Source organism: Leucoraja erinacea, chromosome 1, assembly GCF_028641065.1.
Source record: "Leucoraja erinacea ecotype New England chromosome 1, Leri_hhj_1, whole genome shotgun sequence".
In the NCBI taxonomy this organism is placed as follows: Eukaryota; Metazoa; Chordata; class Chondrichthyes; order Rajiformes; family Rajidae; genus Leucoraja; species Leucoraja erinaceus.
Window position 1 is genome coordinate 163,329,549 of NC_073377.1, and position 17,329 is coordinate 163,346,877.

The 17,329-nt window shown below is 47.0% G+C and overlaps 1 protein-coding gene across 2 annotated transcripts in view; it reads left to right on the plus strand.

Annotated features, from left to right (window-relative positions):
• The window catches only part of spata5 (spermatogenesis associated 5), a 334,835-nt gene extending 324,953 nt beyond the window's left edge, over positions 1 to 9,882 (plus strand). The window contains exon 15 of one of the 2 annotated variants that reach the window (XM_055647374.1): positions 9,311 to 9,882. In XM_055647374.1, the coding sequence (XP_055503349.1) occupies positions 9,311 to 9,487 (177 nt within the window). In that variant the 3' untranslated portion in view covers positions 9,488 to 9,882. The remainder of the gene's footprint in view (positions 1 to 9,310) is intronic. The other variant, XM_055647365.1, reaches the window with a different exon arrangement.
• The last annotated feature ends 7,447 nt before the right edge of the window (positions 9,883 to 17,329 follow it).

The window sequence follows — 17,329 nt, forward strand, 5'->3', positions numbered from 1 at the left end:
CACCCCGCTCATCTCGTCGCGTTCCCGGGCTAGCCGAGCCTTGCCGCCGCGCCGACCATCCGCCCACCGGGACCTCCCACAAATCGCCCGCGGACCCCGACTCAACCGACCATCGACGCCGAACATCGGGTCCGCTGACCCGCGCCACCGGACTCTTACCATCGGGTCCGTTGGCCCACGCCTCTGGACCACCACCATCGGGTCCGCTGACCCGCGCCACTCCACCTCCCCCCTACAACCAACAGCCGTCGCCTTACCTGGAGCCTGGACTCTCCACTGGGCCTGAAGCCCTCACGCTGCTCGCTCCCACTCTCCTGGGTTTGACTCCACTGGGTCCTAGTGCCAGTCGACCCAGCCTTGCTCACCTCAGTGGCAGTTCGACTGAGTCTCCTCCCCCCACCCCCTCTAACCTTCCCCCACCCCCTCTAACTGTGTGGCCCCTGCTCTTCCCCACCCACACCACAGCCCTCTCACCCCCCCCCACCCCCTGACCACCCACCACCCCCCCCCACCACACATCGCCTCGTCCCCACCTGCCTTCCTCCGGACCCCAACCCCCATCCCTGTCGAGTGTTCACCATCCCCCCCCGACCTCCCCCTCTCCAACACACCGAACGGTCCGTCCGTCCTCAACAGAGGTCTTACCTTTGTCCCCCTCCGTCCCCACCTCAATGAATTCCGCGCACACCACGACTTGGAGCGCTTCTACCGTCGCCTCCGCCTCACAGCTTTCTTCCATGGGAAGGAGTCCTCGCCCCCCACTGATGACCCCTTTTCCCGTCTCCAACGCACCCCCTCCTCGTGGAACCCCCCTCGTGGCCAATTTCCGGCTTTAGAACTTTTTATCAATAACTGCCGTCGCGACATCAACCGCCTCAACTTCTCCACTCCCCTGTCTCACTCCAATCTCTCACCACAGGAACGCTCTGCCATCGACTCACTACGCAACAACCCAGATTTGGTTATCAAACCCGCTGACAAGGGAGGTGCCGTGGTAGTCTGGCGCGCCGATCTCTACAAAGCTGAGGCCACGCGCCAACTATCGGACACCTCCTCCTACTTACCCCTGGACCATGACCCCACTGACGAGCACCAGGCCACCATCTCCAGCACCATCACCAACTTCATCCACTCCAATGCCCTACCCGACCGAGCCTCCAACCTCATCGTTCCCCAGCCCCGCACAGCCCGATTTTACCTTCTCCCTAAAATCCACAAACCAGATTGTCCCGGAAGACCCATTGTCTCCGCCTGTTCGTGCCCCACCGAACTCATTTCCAAATACCTTGACTCCATCCTATCACCCTTGGTTAAATCCCTCCCTACCTATGTCCAAGACACCTCAGACACTCTCCGTCGTCTCCGCGCATTCAATTCTCTAGGCCCTCACCCCCTCATCTTCACCATGGACGTCCAATCACTATACACCTCCATCCCCCACCACGATGGTCTCACAGCCCTCCGGTTCTTCCTCGACCAGAGAAGCAACCCATACCCAGCCACTGACACTCTCCTCCGCCTAGCGGAGCTGGTCCTTACCCTCAATAACTTCGAGTTCGACTACTCCCACTTCCTCCAAATACAAGGCGTAGCTATGGGCACACGCATGGGCCCCAGCTATGCCTGCCTATTTGTAGGTTACGTCGAACAATCCTTGTTCCATACATACCAGGGCCCCATCCCCAACCTCTACCTCCGCTACATCGACGACTGCTTTGGTGCCACCTCCTGCACCCGCACACAACTGACTGACTTCATCCACTTCACCACTAATTTCCACCCGGCACTGAAATACACCTGGACCATCTCCGACACTTCCCTACCATTCCTTGACCTCACTATCTCCATTGCAGGTGATAGACTTCTAACCGACATACACTATAAACCCACTGACTCCCATGGCTATCTGGACTACACTTCTTCCCACCCTGCTTCCTGTAAGGACTCCATCCCCTACTCCCAATTCCTCCGTCTACGCCGTATCTGCTCCACGGATGAGGCGTTCCACACCAGGACATCTGAAATGTCCTCACTATTCAGGGAACGGGGGTTCCCCTCCTCCACCATAAATGAGGCTCGCACCAGGGTCTCTTCCATACCCCGCAACACTGCTCTCTCTCCCCATCCCCACACTCGCAACAAGGGCCGAGTCCCCCTAGTCCTCACCTTTCACCCCACCAGCCATCACATACAAAAAATAATCCTCCGTCAGTTTCGCCACCTCCAACGTGACCCCACTACTGGCCACATCTTCCCATCTCCCCCCATATCTGCCTTCCGCAAAGACCGCTCCCTCCATAACTCCCTTGTCAATTCTTCCCTTCCCTCTCGGTCCACCCCCTCCCCGGGCACTTTCCCTTGCGGCCGCAGCAGATGCAACACTTGTCCCTTTACCTCCCCCCTCAACTCCTTTCAGGGACCCAAGCAATCGTTCCAGGTGCGACAGAGGTTTACCTGCATCTCTTCCAACCTCATCTATTGCGTCCGCTGCTCTAGATGTCAGCAGATCTATATCGGTGAGACCAAGCGGAGGTTGGGCGATCGTTTCGCCGAACACCTCCGCTCGGTCCGCAATAACCTAGCTGACCTCCCGGTGGCTCAGCACTTCAACTCCCCCTCCCACTCCGTCTCCGACCTCTCTGTCCTGGGTCTCCTCCATGGCCACAGCGAGCAGCACCGGAAATTGGAGGAACAGCACCTCATATTCCGTTTGGGGAGTCTGCACCCCGGGGGCATGAACATCGACTTCTCCCAATTCTGTTAGTCCTTGTTGTCTCCTCCCCTTCCTCAGCTCCCCTGCTGTCTCCTCCCACCCTCCAGCCTTCCGGCTACTCCTCCTTTTCCCTTTCTTGTCCCCACCCACCCCCACCCCTGATCAGTCTGAAGAAGGGTTTCGGCCCGAAACGTTGCCTATTTCCTTCGCTCCATAGATGCTGCTGCACCCGCTGAGTTTCTCCAGCTTTTCTGTGTAACCTAAGATTGTTAAGGGCTTGGACACGCTAGATGCTGGAAACATGTTCCCGATGTTGGGGGAGTCCAGAACCAGGGACCACAGTTTAAGAATAAGGAGTAAGCCATTTGGAACGGAGACGAGGAAACACTTTTTCTCACAGAGAGTTGTGAGTCTGTGGAATTCTCTGCCTCAGAGGGCGGTGGAGGCAGGTTCTCTGGATGCTTTCAAGAGAGAACTAGATAGGGCTCTTAAAATAGCGGAGTCAGGGGATATGGGGAGAAGGCAGGAACGGGGTACTGATTGGGGATGATCAGCCATGATCACATTGAGTGGCGGTGCTGGCTCAAAGGGCCAAATGGCCTGCTCCTGCACCTATTGTCTATTGTCTATTGTCTATTATAATAATAATAATAATAATAATAATATTATCTATTATTGTGTATCCATATACCAAGTATCCTTGCCACTCATGGGTTGATGTCCCTTCCCTTGTTGTATCTCCACTGTACCCTGCCCCCTTTCAACTTAACTTTGTTCTACAAATCAAGGAAGGAGGTAAATATCCCACGTGTTCTGATATGTAACCTGTAGCTTTATCCAGTAGATGTTTCGACCAATTCCCAGTATTGTGTGTTAATTGAATGTATCTGATGTGGGAAGTTAGAGGAATAACTGGAAAACAGCAACATATTTGAGGTCAGAATAGGTGTTCAACTCTCTTCCAAAACTGTGATTTATTGATATGAATCTGACGGGCAAATTGAAAAAACTGTCTACTTTTAACGACAAAAGTGTTTCTGCACGTTGTCTGTGATCAGCTTATCTGTGCATTGTTTCTGTCATTCTGTGGCTGACAGTGAGGTTTGAGTAACAAATAATTCAATTTATTTTGCAATGATTTTGAGCTTCTTGCTATCTCACTTCCCCAAGGAGCTTGTCCTGAGGAAAAATGGCTCTGCTCATTGGAATCTTCATTCACATGTTCCCTGGCATTGACCCCAGTAACTTTGTGTCCTGTAAATATCTCAAGATCAAGCTCTCACCCTGCTTCTGCAGTCCGGCCTGTTCCATTAACAACTTCTCCTTGCGTTTGAGGCAGCAGAAGTCTGCAGCAGGGTGATGCCATCCGGTTCGGCATTCGTTAATGCCCGCCCTAAAAAGGGCGCATGCTCCGGGTTGGTGCCCATCTGTGGCGCTGCCTGACTGAGGTCAGTTCCTGATGTGCTGGGGATGTATGTCTGTCTACCCTGCAACTTGCACCTCTTCACATTCCTTTGTTGCTGTTCTTGACCCCCTTAACCCAATGCCTCAACAACTGGGCCGCACAGTGGCGCAGCGCTAGTTGCTGCCTTACAGCACCATTGACCCGGGTTCGATTCTAACTACAGGTGGTGTCAGTACGGAGTTTATACTTTCGCCCTGTGATTGCGTGCCGTTTTTTCCCGGTTCCCCAATTCCAAAGAAACGCAGGTTTGTAGTTTAATTGGCTACTGTAAATTGTCCTTTGTGTATAGGATAGAACTGGTGTAGGAGTGAGCGCCGTTGATTTTTGCAGTTCTGATGAAAGGTTATTGAACTGAAATATTGATTCTGTTTGCACAGATGCTGCCTGAGTATCCTAAACATTTCTGAATTAAAGTGCTGGAAACCATTAGTAGGCCATGCAATATTTGTGCAAAGAAAAAATGAGTAAAAATTGCAGATCAAGGACTCTCATAAGAACCAGGTGCCACACTTTATAGTTTAATTTAATTTGGAAATACAGTGTGGAAACAGACCCTTCGGCCCACCGAGTCCACACCGACCAGCGATTCCCGCACACTACACACACTAGGGACAATTTACATGTATACCAAGCCAATAAATCGACAAACCTGTACGTCTTTAGAGTGTGGGAGGAAACCGAAGATCTCGGAGAAAACCCGCGCAGGTCACGGGGAGAACGTACAAACTCCGTACAGACAGCACCCGCAGTTGGGATTGATCCCGGGTATTTGGCGCTGCAAGCGCTGTAAGGCAGCAACTCTACCGCTGTGCCACCGTGCCGTGAATTAATGTTAAAGATGAATGATATTACATCAGAAAAGGTCAGTCCTGACACAAACAGGAAATTCCGGTTATCAGAAACCTATTATTTTACTTTTGTGCTGGAACCTGCGGGAAAGTGTCATCAATTCTCCAGCAAAAATTTAGCCCCAGGAATTGCTACTAATTGAAACACTCTCACACAAATTCCGAGGTCCCAAATTTGTTCCCTGGACTCCCAACCGGACTTTCTTGACACCATTCCAGCACTGAGTTTTATGAATTTGCTGAATTCTCATGCACTGGCTCAGTGGAACCTGTCTGCTGAATCTGTGCCATATTAAACCTAACCCACCTTCCCATTTGAACATTTGCTTTTGTGTGCTCAATTGGCCAGTGGTGTTTTTTAACAACTCGATTTTATTTTGTACCCATTCCATACGCTAATAACTTTGTGAAGTTGTAAATGTTCATAATTTTTTTTAATTTATTTGTAACCTTGGGAGGTTTGACACCCGGCAATCTTGGGTCAACTGTCGAAGTTTATTGCAGCCATTTTGAGGCAAAGCATGTTGTGCACAACTCCAACCTCTCATGGCATTGTGTTGTGTAAAGCAAAGATCCTATAGCGGAGCAAGATAGACCACTGCTGCTAAATGCAATGGGCTGACGTGTAGTACGCAACGGAGTGGAACGTGGGCCTTTTATTCATCCATTTCCGTAACCGGACCCCACCCGACCCGACTCGCAGTGTAATCAACGTTGCGGGGGAACAGTTTGTGTTAATGAATTAAAATTCTAAAAATGAGGAGAAGATTTTTACCGAATAACTTTTATTTTTACAAGTATGTTTCCGTCACCGGCTTCCGTCTCCGCACTAGTATCCTATGGGGTCTTGGGTGCGGAGACGGAAGTCGGTTACGGTAATGGGGCCAAAAATTACCCATGAATCTGCCCATTACAGTACTACGTCTGTTTCGTCCAGTGGACTATCTTGCTCGCTATAGGATCTTTGGCCTTGAGGTGGCAGAATGCTTTAGCCCAGTGTCATCTGTGTGCCCTATTTGGACTCGCACCTATTTCCCTCCCCCCATCCTGCATTCCTTCTTCTGGCTTTACAATTTGTAACTTCAATCAGCCTGTGTCACACCTTCTGTTTTAATCTCGAGCCTTTGTTCCAACCATATGCCTGTGCAAAACCCCCCTCGCATGTGTCCACCTGCCATGCTTTATCCTGCCTTTCCTCTCTTCCAGCTTTCTCCCCCACACCCCCTTATGATCAGTCTGAAGCAAAGATCCTATAAGATAGCCCACTCGACGAAAAAGACGTAGTACGGTCACGGGCAGATTCATGGGTAATTTTCGGCCCCATTTCAGTAACCGGCTTCCGTCTCCGCACCACAGATCCCATAGGATACTAGTGCGGTGATGGAAGCCGGTTACGGAAACACCCTCGTAAAAATAAAAGTTATTTTGTAAAAATCTTCTCCTCATTTTCAGAATTTTAATTTATTAACACAAACTGTTCCCCCGCAACGTCGATTACACTGTCGTGTTGGGTCGGGTCGGGTTACGGAAATGGATGAAAAAAAGGCCCACGTTCCGCTCCGTTGCGTACTACACGTCAGCCCATTGCATTTAGCAGGAGTGGTCTATCTTGCTCTGCTATAGAATCTTTGGTCTGAAGAAGGGACCCGGCCCAAAATGTCACCTATCCATGTTCTGCAGTGATGCTACCTGACCCGCTGAGTTACTCCCTGACCCGCTGAGTTACTCCCTGACCCGCACTGAGTTACTCCGTGACCCGCTGAGTTACTCCCTGACCCGCGGAGTTACTCCCTGATCCACTGAGTTACTCCGTGACCCGCTGAGTTACTCCCTGACCCGCTGAGTTACTCCCTGATCCACTGAGTTACTCCAGCACTGTGTCGTTTTGTGTAAACCAGCATCTGCAGTTCTCTGTTTCTACTTTAAATGTATCTTCTCGTTGTCTAAAAGGTGACAAACAAAGTCAGACTAGCAGTATGTCACCAGTGGAATATCATTGCATTTACTATGTTCTGTATAATTTGTAACAAACACAGGGCACCAGGGATGCTTCTGAGAAAAAAACGTTTGACTGCATACTCACATTAGCACAATAATTGACCAAGGAGAAAGATTATGTTGAAATATCACTGTTTCAAACCTCATTCCATTGAGCTATGGATTTCATATGCAGTCTGTTGTATTACATAGAAAATAGATGCAGGAGGAGGCCATTCGGCCCATCGAGCCAGCACCGCCATTCATTGTGATCATGGCTAATCATCCCCTATCAATAACCCGTGCCTGCCTTCTCCCCGTATCCCTGGACTGCTCTAGCCCCTAGATCTCTATCCAACTCTCTCTTAAATCCATCCAGTGATTTGGCCTCCACTGCCCTCTGTGGCAGGGAATTCCATAAATTCACAACTCTCTGGGAGAAAAAGTTTTTTTCCTCACCTCAGTCTTAAATGACCTCCCCTTTATTCTAAGACTGTGGCCCCTGGTTCTGGACTCGCCCAACATTGGGAACATTTTTCCTGCATCTAGCTTGTCCAGTTATAATTTTATATGTTTCTATAAGATCCCCCCCCCCTCATCCTTCTAAACTCCAGTGAATACAAGCCTAGTCTTTTCAGTCTTTCCTCCTATGACAGTCCCGCCATCCCAGGGATCAATCTCGTGAACCTACGCTGCACTGCCTCAATCAATTGTGAATATTGTGATAAATCAAACTCCATGTTTAAGAAAGAATTGCAGATGCTGGGAAAAATCATAGGTAGACAAAAATGCTGGAGAAACTCAGCGAGTGAGGCAGCATCTATGGAGTGAAAGAATCAAAATCCATGGATCAGCTGAGCATAAGTTTCAAGATTCACTTTGCTGTTTCACCTTAGTGATCTAAGCTCAGCCTGACGGTGAGACTGATATGGTGTAGAATTAGTCTCTGGACCTCCAGACTATTGCTCTTTGGAGAGTGGAAAGTGCTTGTAGTTGTGGTAGATATTTAGAGTAGTGGATGCAATGCCAATTAAGCAGACTCGGGGAGAACGTGCAAACTCCAAACAGACAGGATCGAACACGTGTCTCTGGTACTGTGAGGGAGCTGCTCTACTAGCTGCACCACTGTGTCGCATGAAGCCCATGCCCACGCTCTTGCAGGGTGTGAGCTTGGGTTGTTTCATCATCTAAGAAACTGTGAATGTAAGTGAGCAATCTTCCTAACTGAGTTGAAAGATGCTCTTGTGTTTCAAAAGGGAGAGAAGTAACAAACTCAATAGCACCCTGGGGAGTGTTTCACTTTCAGTTTATAACAATATACTGATTTAGCCATCGTCTCACAGTGGTTTCTAGTTGAGGAGAGAAGGGAGACACCTAGACATAGTCCAAAGGTTCAAAGCAATAGAGTCACACAATGGAAATAGGCTCTTCAGCCCAACTTGCCCACACACCGGCCAACATGTCCCAGCTACACCAGTCCCACCTGCCCGCGTTTGGTCCATATCCTCCAAACCTGTCCTATCCATCTACATGTATAACTGTTTCTTAAATATTGGGATAGTCCCAGCCTCAACTACCTCCTCTGGCAGCTTGTTCCATACACACACCACCCTTTGTGTGAAAAAGTTACCCCTCAGATTCCTATTAAATCTTATCCCCTTCACCTTCTGAACTTTCCGAATGTTGTGGCGGGCAGGGCAGTACCCTGCATATCGCCAACTGGGACAATTTTACATTTTTTTACCAAGCCAATTAATCTACAACCCTGTACGTCTTTGGAGTGTGGGAGGAAACCGAAGATCTCGGAGAAAACCCACGCAGATCACGGGGAGAACGTACAAACTCCATACAGACAGCACCCGTAGTCGGGATCGAACACGGGTCTCTGGCGCTGCATTTTGCTGCAAGGCAGCGTCTCTACCGCTGTGCCACCGTGACTGTACTGTATGTCCTCTAGTCCTCGATTCACCTACGCTGAACAAGAGACTCTGTGCGTCTACCCGATCTATTATTCTCATGATTTTATATACCTCTATAAGATCACTCCTCATCCTCCTGCGCTCCAAGGTATAGAGTCATGTAAGTATTAGATAAGGACAGGTTCAATTGTACCAGAGGTTGAGATTGTATCAATAGTTTGAGCCATAGCTTTGTGGAAGGGAAAGTAGAAAAGCTTCACATTCATATCACATCAAAATAAGAACAATTTAAATATTTCCAGCATCTTTTAACCTAGTTTTCATTGTGTTCCAGTATTGGATTATCATGCTTTAAATCACAGCTTTATTGATGGTCAATCTTTTTCAGATCATTGCCCTCTGCAGGGAAGCTGCACTCTTGGCTCTTCAAGAAGACCTGCAGGCCAAGATAGTTACGGAAAAGCACTTTGAACAGTCATTTGAAATTGTCACTCCAAGAATCCCGCAGAAACTTATGGACTTTTATTCAAATTACCAGCAACAAAGTGGATTGCATACGCTGTAAGATGATCAGGATCATTTATTGAAGATGTCAAGCTCCCGATGAAAATATAAATACATTTACAATTTCCAAAAAGTGGCCATTTCATGCATCCATGTTTCACAATAAGTCTGTTTAAATTATATGCTGATGTTGCTTTTTGTTTTTCTTACTTCTTCCTAAAAATGGTAAGCGTGCAAGATTCTGAAAATGCATTCAGTGGCAGCGGTTTAGACAGGTACATTCAGATTATCCCCAGCCATTTTGTGCAGATCCCTATTTCTCTGGCATTTCACCTCAGATTCAGATTTAGATTCAAACTTTATTGTCATTGTGCAGTGAAGAGTACAGAGACAACGAATAGCAGTTAGCACCTCCCTAGAAGAGGGACATAGAATATAGTAATAAATAAATATATTTACATGCATACAGACATAGTAGTGCAATTATTTTTTTCCTGGTGGAAGGAGTGTCCGTGGGGGGGTGATTGGCAGTCATCGAGGTACAGTTGAGTAATGTAACAGCCGCAGGGAAGAAGCTGTTCCTGGACCTGCTGGTTCGGCAACGGAGAGACCTGTAGCGCCTCCCGGATGGTAGGAGGGTAAACAGTCCATGGTTGGGGTGAGAGCAGTCCTTGGCGATGTTGAGCGCCCTCCGCAGACATCGCTTGCTTTGGACAGACTCAATGGAGGGGAGCGAGGGGCCGGTGATGCGTTGGGCAATTTTCACCACCCTCTGCAGTGCTTTCCGGTCGGAGACAGAGCAGTTGCCATACCATACTGTGATGCAGTTGGTAAGGATGCTCTCGATGGTGCTGCGGTAGAAGTTCACCAGGATCTGAGGAGACAGATGGACCTTCTTCAGTCTCCTCAGGAAGAAGAGACGCTGGTGAGCCTTCTTGACCAGAGTTGAGGTATTGTGGGTCCAAGAGAGGTCATCGGAGATGTTGACCCCCAGGAACCTGAAGCTGGAAACACGTTCCATCTCCGTCCCGTTAATATGGATGGGGGTGTGCGTGCCGCCCCTAGACGTTCTGAAGCCTACAATGAGCTCCTTGGTCTTCTTGGAGTTAAGGGCCAAGTTGGTGTCACCTGGTCTTGATAGTATTATCTAGGCATAAGGCCAGGCTCATTTAATGGAATTTAACTTGGCAAAGCACTATGCTATGTTAACTATGCTGCTTATTTCTTAACAGGGACATTTAATGGCCCCTCTCCCCTCGTTGTGGTAACTTAGAGAAATCCAAGATCCAGTAGCCTTTCTTCTGACCTCTCACCCTCTCTGCCACCCTAGACGTGGCTCAGAGATATTCTTGTATCTTAAGGAAAATGTTGTTACTATTACAAATTGCAGACTGCAAGATTTCTCAGGCAAGCGCACGCTGTCAAAGTGACTGTGGAACAGACAGGTGGACAGGGTCGGCTTTAACATTAAAATTCCTCTCCTCACTTTTCCATCAACATTGCAACCCCACAATTTAATTTTTTTTCGCCTTGCTACATATGCACCCACTGACTCTATTCCTCTATTGGAAACTATGCTTTCAGTACCTAAGCCCCAATGATGGAATTCTTCCTGATTGTTTTTAGACCTTCTTCAAGGTCATGATTACACATACCTCATTGATCAATATTTTGGCCACCTCTCCTAATGATTCCACCTATGGCATCTTTACTCAGAGAGTGGTAGCTGTGTGGAATGAGCTTCCAGTGAAGGTGGTGGAGGCAGGTTCGTTTTTATCATTTAAAAATAAATTGGATAGTTATATGGATGGGAAGGGAATGGAGGGTTATGGTCTGAGCGCAGGTATATGGGACTAGGGGAGATTATGTGTTCGGCACGGACTAGAAGGGTCAAGATGGCCTGTTTCCGTGCTGTAATTGTTATAGGGTTATATGGTTATATCCTTTATTTTTCAGCATATGTGACAGAATTACATATCGTTTCTCCTTTAAAGCTACAGTGCATAGTTTGATACTGAACTGGACACTTCAGAAGTTTCCATGTTCAACCCATTGCCTGAAAAAGGGCAGGTGATTTCGGCTGAATTTGGCCTGACAGGGTAAAGGGTAGGAAGGGTGAAACTACAATGTTGATGGGCCTGCATTTGTTTATACCAGAGCGTGCAGTGACAAAGCACTTGAGTACATTCCAACACTGTCTACAGTTGAAAATCCCACTTCCATTAACTTTTTAGTTCTCACACATTGATAACTAATGTGCAGAAAATGTTCCTTCAGATTCGTCATCGATGTTTGGCCCACCATCTGTAGGAGCTGTGATGGTGAAAATATTGCAAGGGAGGAACAAAGAACTCTTTGGCGTGTATTTTTATCCTAATTTCCACCCTAGGAAGATGATTCTGACTGTATATCTATACTTCTCATCATTTTATAAACATCTATCAGGTTTCCCCTCAGCCCCCGAAACTCTGGAGAAAACAATCTAAGTTTGGCCAACCTCTCCTTATACCCGCTAATCCTGATAAACACTCTAGCGGCGACAGACGCTGCGTTTCTCCAGTACTTTTGTCTACCGAGGATGGACATGTGGTGTGATGGAGCCGCTGCCAGATGAAGGAACAAAGGAGAACCTGGCGTGGGGGTGCGGTTGTGAGTGAGGGGGGAAGAACAGCGGGAACTGGCACGGATTGGGCGGTGGGGGGGGTTGGGATTTGTAACTTTGTATGTGCCCTTTATGGGCGACTATTTGCATACCTTGGCAAGATAAAGTATTCAATTCAATAAAGTATTCAATTCAATTCAAACTCTTCTGCACTATCTACAAAAGCCACCACATCCTTTCTGTAACGGGCTAACCAAGTTTGAGCTAGTTCATGTAGATGACAATTTAAATGGAATTTACCAGTGCCATATAATACACAGTAAAACTGGCTAAACTCAGCATAATGCATGAGTTATCCAATAAAAATGGTATCAGCATCACATTGTCATCAGAGGCTCAGATTTAAATAGTTTAGTAAGACTCCAGTCTGCGACAGGTGCCAAGATTGCCTTCATGAAGGCCTCAAATAGTATTGAATGGTGATGAACTGCACTGCATTGCGCTGATATTATTCATCCACATAAATGATTAACATCTGGGAAAAATCCTGCAAGCGGTTTTCAGATGCTTCTTTCCTTTAGTCAGAAATGAGGTTTTTCTTCCCAGAAATATGCTGGTGACGTACCTCAGCTCTTTCTCTCATCTTGGCCTGAGTCACATTGAAGCTGTTCCCACAAGCGTGTGGGAGAAAACTTCTTGAATAGTTCACTGTCTGCCTTTTGGCCTGAAACCAGAAGCTTCAGTCATTTCCAATAAAACCTTTTTTAAAAGGCTCTTAACAAAATGTAGGAAATAAATGTGAAGCGAAGCCAGCTTTTGACATTAAAATGTGCATGGAATAAAGGGAGGCTTCTCCTCCTGCCTCTGTCGGCTCTGACTGTGCATTTCACTTACTCATTGTGCACATTTAGTCACAGAGCAGGTCACAGCTTTGGCTTGAGGATATGAGGTGGCAAATTTAAGAACCTATAACCAATGCTGCAACTAGTCACCATGTTTTCAATTATATACTGTAAGAAGATCTTCCTGCACCATCACCACATGCCAATTGACATTGAGTCACAGAGTCAAGAAGGTTTCTTAATAACCAACACTTCTTGCAAAATAATAATGTCATGAAGTCCTCATAACATGCAGACAATTCAATTCTCTGCCCATATTGGGTTATTTTACTGTCCAATGAGTTTGAGATTAGTTTATTGTCATGTACATGGGGTACAGTGTAGAGCTTTTGTTGCATGCTTGCCAGTCGACGGCAAGGCAATACATGATTACAACCGAGCCGTCCACAGTGTACAGATACATGCTAAAGGGAATAACATGGATCGAGCTTTGGAGCAATCGGTCAAGTCAAGTCAAGTGAGTTTATTGCCCTGTGTCCCAGAAAGGACAATGAAATTCTTGCTTGCTGCCGCACCAGTGTGACCATATGCCATAGAATCATTTTTTATTTATTTCGAACAGAATAAAAGAATAAAGATCAAGTGCGAAACAGCATACAAAAAACAAAAACAAAAAAAACAAGAATATTTATAAAGTGTCATAAATAATATATATATATGCACACATAAATGAACAGATAAAGTGCACTAGGCTGTTATAGTTCAGAGTTTGTTTGAAGTTGTGTTTAATAGTGTGATGACTGTGGGAAAGAAGCTGTTCCTGAACCTGGATGTTGTAGATTTCAGGCTCCTGTACCTTCTGCCTGAAGGTAGCGGGGAGATGAGTGTGTGGCCAGGATGGTGTGGGTCCTTGATGATGCTGGCAGCTTTTTTGAGGCAGCGACTGCGATAGATCCCCTCGATGGAAGGGAGGTCAGAGCCGATGATGGACTGGGCAGTGTTTACAACTTTTTGCTGCCTTTTCCGCTCCTGGGCGCTCAGGTTGCCGAACCAAGACACGATGCAACCGGTAGGCATGCTCTCTACAATACAATACAATACAATACAATACTGTTTATTTGTCATTTGAACCTCACGTGAAGTTCAAACGAAATTTGGTTTCTGCAGCCATACAAGAAAAGAACCAAGACACGCACCAACACAATTTACACAAACATCCATCACGGTGAATCTCCTCCTCACTGTGATGGAAGGCAAAGTCTTGTCTCTCCCCTGCTCTCCATTCCTCTCCGGAAGTCAAAGTCAAAGCCTCCAGCGGGCGCCAGCAAGTCCGCAGCCATTTAAAGCCTGTGCACCTGTAGAAGTTCAGGTGAGAACAGGTGAGTCGTTTGGATAAAATAGGAGTTTAGGAAATTTATTATCACCTAGATACAGGTGAGCACTAGCTGGAGGGAGAGATCCTGAATACATTTATAAACTTCCTGGATGAAGATTAAAATGTATCTGTCCACTCTTATCTGCAGGGTTACCGACAATAGACAATGGGCGCAGGAGTAGACCATTTGGCCCATCGAGCCAGCACCACCATTCAATGTGATCATGGCTGATCATCCCCAATCAGTACCCCATTCCTGCCTTCTCCCCATCTCCCATGACTCCGCTATATTTAAGAGCCCTATCTAGCTCTCTCTTGAAAGCATCCAGAGAACCTGCCTCCACCGCCCTCTGAGGCAGAGAATTCCACAGACCAACTGATAAGAAGTACAACTGTCTTAATTATCTTTTACAGTCAGCACAAATCCATTGAACTAAATGAATTCAATGGCAACTTCGTAGACTCCACATTTTTGTCATCCGTTACTTTCAATGTTATACTCTCATTAAACCTTTGGTTTCCATAGTGAATGATAACTTTTATGCCCATTGCGAAGATGGACACAAAATTTTAGTTTAAACATACATATTTGCCATTTCATTAGTTCAATCTCATCGTAATTCCACTTGAAGCTCCAAGAAACCACAAAGGGAAGATGTGAATGGGAGCAACCACTACAGAGATGCCCCAAGGTCCTGGGTACATTTGGGAAGAAGTTTAATGACCTCACCTATGTGGTACAGCAGGCAGTGAAGAAAGCGAATGGCATGTTGGCCTTTATAACAAGAGGAATCGAATATAGGAGCAAAGAGGTCCTTCTGCAGTTGTACAGAGAGACCACACCTGGTATTGTCTGCAGTTTTGGTGAGGAAGGCCATTCCCTTGAGTGAGTGCAGCGTACCACACCGGGATGCAGGACTGTATATGCTGAGAGAATGGAGCGGCTGGGCTTGTACATTCTGCAGTTTTGGTCCCCTGAAACATATTTGTTAAGGCTTGGACACGCAAGAGGCAAGGACATTCTTGCTATTGGGGGAGTGCAGCGTAGGTTTACGAGGTTAATTCCCGGTATTTGGTTCAATTTTAGATTTGATTCAGCACTGATTTTCCATTTCCCTTGACCTGGACCTACTACTGAAGAATCCTTATTATTTTATTTTGAATGGCAACATAGGAGAAGCACAAGAGGACGTTAGTTTCTCTTTATTTGAATATGTAGTTGCGATCAGGAATTTAACATGTTTTACATATTCGTATTTGCTATTCAGGGGGTGGGGACCAAATTGGTTGTCCTGCTGTAGTGACTGTAAAGGGATTCCAAACGCTGTTATTTTGGCAGTAACTCCAATAAGTGATGAGTTAAGGGCCTGTCCAACTTTGGCGATTTTTTAGGCGACTAAAGGCGACTAGGGTGTCGCCTGTACGGTCGTGAGTCGTCTCCTCAGTCGCCCAAAGATTCGTAGCGTTTTTCTGGTCGCCGCTGGATTTTGAAATGTCCAAACATTTTCGCCACGTGCCAGCGACAGTGGGCTTGACGCCAATATGCGTAGCGTGACCTCCTGGCGTAGGCGCTGTCGTAGGATGTCGCTGGTGCTGACTTCGGTGAATTCCATTGGCGACTACCTACGCCAACCTATGCCAACCGGCGACTGAATTGATTTAAATTGGTTTCAGTGGTCGTAGCTTGTCGCTGGTGGACGTAGATTGTCGTAGGTGGACGTTCTAATGGGTCGCCGGCTGTCGGTAGCTTGCCGTAGCTTGACGTCGACTGGGTGGCAGGTTGTTGTAACTTGTCGTATACATTGTCGTAAGGGGGGGTACAGCTGCAGTTTTTCCGGCGACCTGCTACGACTATGACAGTCGCCTAAAAATTCGCCTAAGTGGGACAGGCCCTTAAGTGACCATAAGGGATGATATATTTACATGTGAAACTACTATGTGACTTGGAGGTCTAGTATTAAAGCATCCAAAACACCAAAGCTCTTGGCTTCTGATGTGGTAAACGTTGGGGCTTATAAACATGCTCAGGAAGTAATGTTCTTAAGTTATTGCCATCCACTTGGAAAACAGCACATCTGCAGGCCCTGCAGCAATATTAGATTGCAATGAGAAGTTACACTTGGTGCAATAAAACCAGCTGGTTCAAGCTGAATGAGGTCAATCATTCTTCAATGCCTTTAAAGCTGAGGAGAAGTTCTCTTGCAATGTGTACTGGTGTAAATCAGGCATCGTGTTTGACATGGGCAAGTTGGCCGTAAAGGCCTGTTTCCATTTATCACCATGTAGATATCGCCTGAAAGTACACATTTATTGTTCATCCTTAATTGTTCCATGTTTTTGAGACCCCATCGGTGAGCTCTTTTCTTCAACTGCTGCAGTCATTCTGGTGGAAGCTGCTCCCATGTTACCGTGGGATGGAGAGTTTCAGGATTTAAATTCAATTCAATTCAATTCAATTCAATTCAACTTTAATGTCATCGCACAAATACAAGTATGAGTACAACGAAATGCAGTTTTGCGTCAGTCTGTAGTAGTTGTGCATAAAGAAATAAAAAAAAAATAGAAAGAGAGAAGATACAGAATAATCAAAAAATACAGAATAATTTTAAACAATGGGGACGGAGGGACCGGAGAAATCTATCGGCGGGACTCCGAGTTCAGCAGTGTGATTGTATTGTTGAAGAAGCTGTTCCTCATCCTACTAGTACGTGACCTGAGGCTCCTGTACCGCCTCCCTGATGGGAGGAGGGCAAACAGTCCATGGTTGGGGTGGGAGGGGTCTTTGATGATCTTCCCAGCCCGTCTCAGACACCGTTTTCGGTGGAGGGCATCCATGGCAGGGAGCGGGGCACCGATGATGTGCTGCGCGGTTTTCACCACCCGTTGTAGTGCCTTCCTGTCCGCAGCAGTGCAGCTGCTGTACCATACCGTGAAGCAGGTGGTCAGGATACTCTCTATGGTACAGCGGTAAAAGTTGGTCAGGATCCGGGGGGACAGGTGAGCTTTCTTGAGCCTCCTCGGGAAGTAAAGGCACTGCTGTGCCTTTTTGATCAGCTTGGAGGTGTTGAGGGACCAGGACAGATC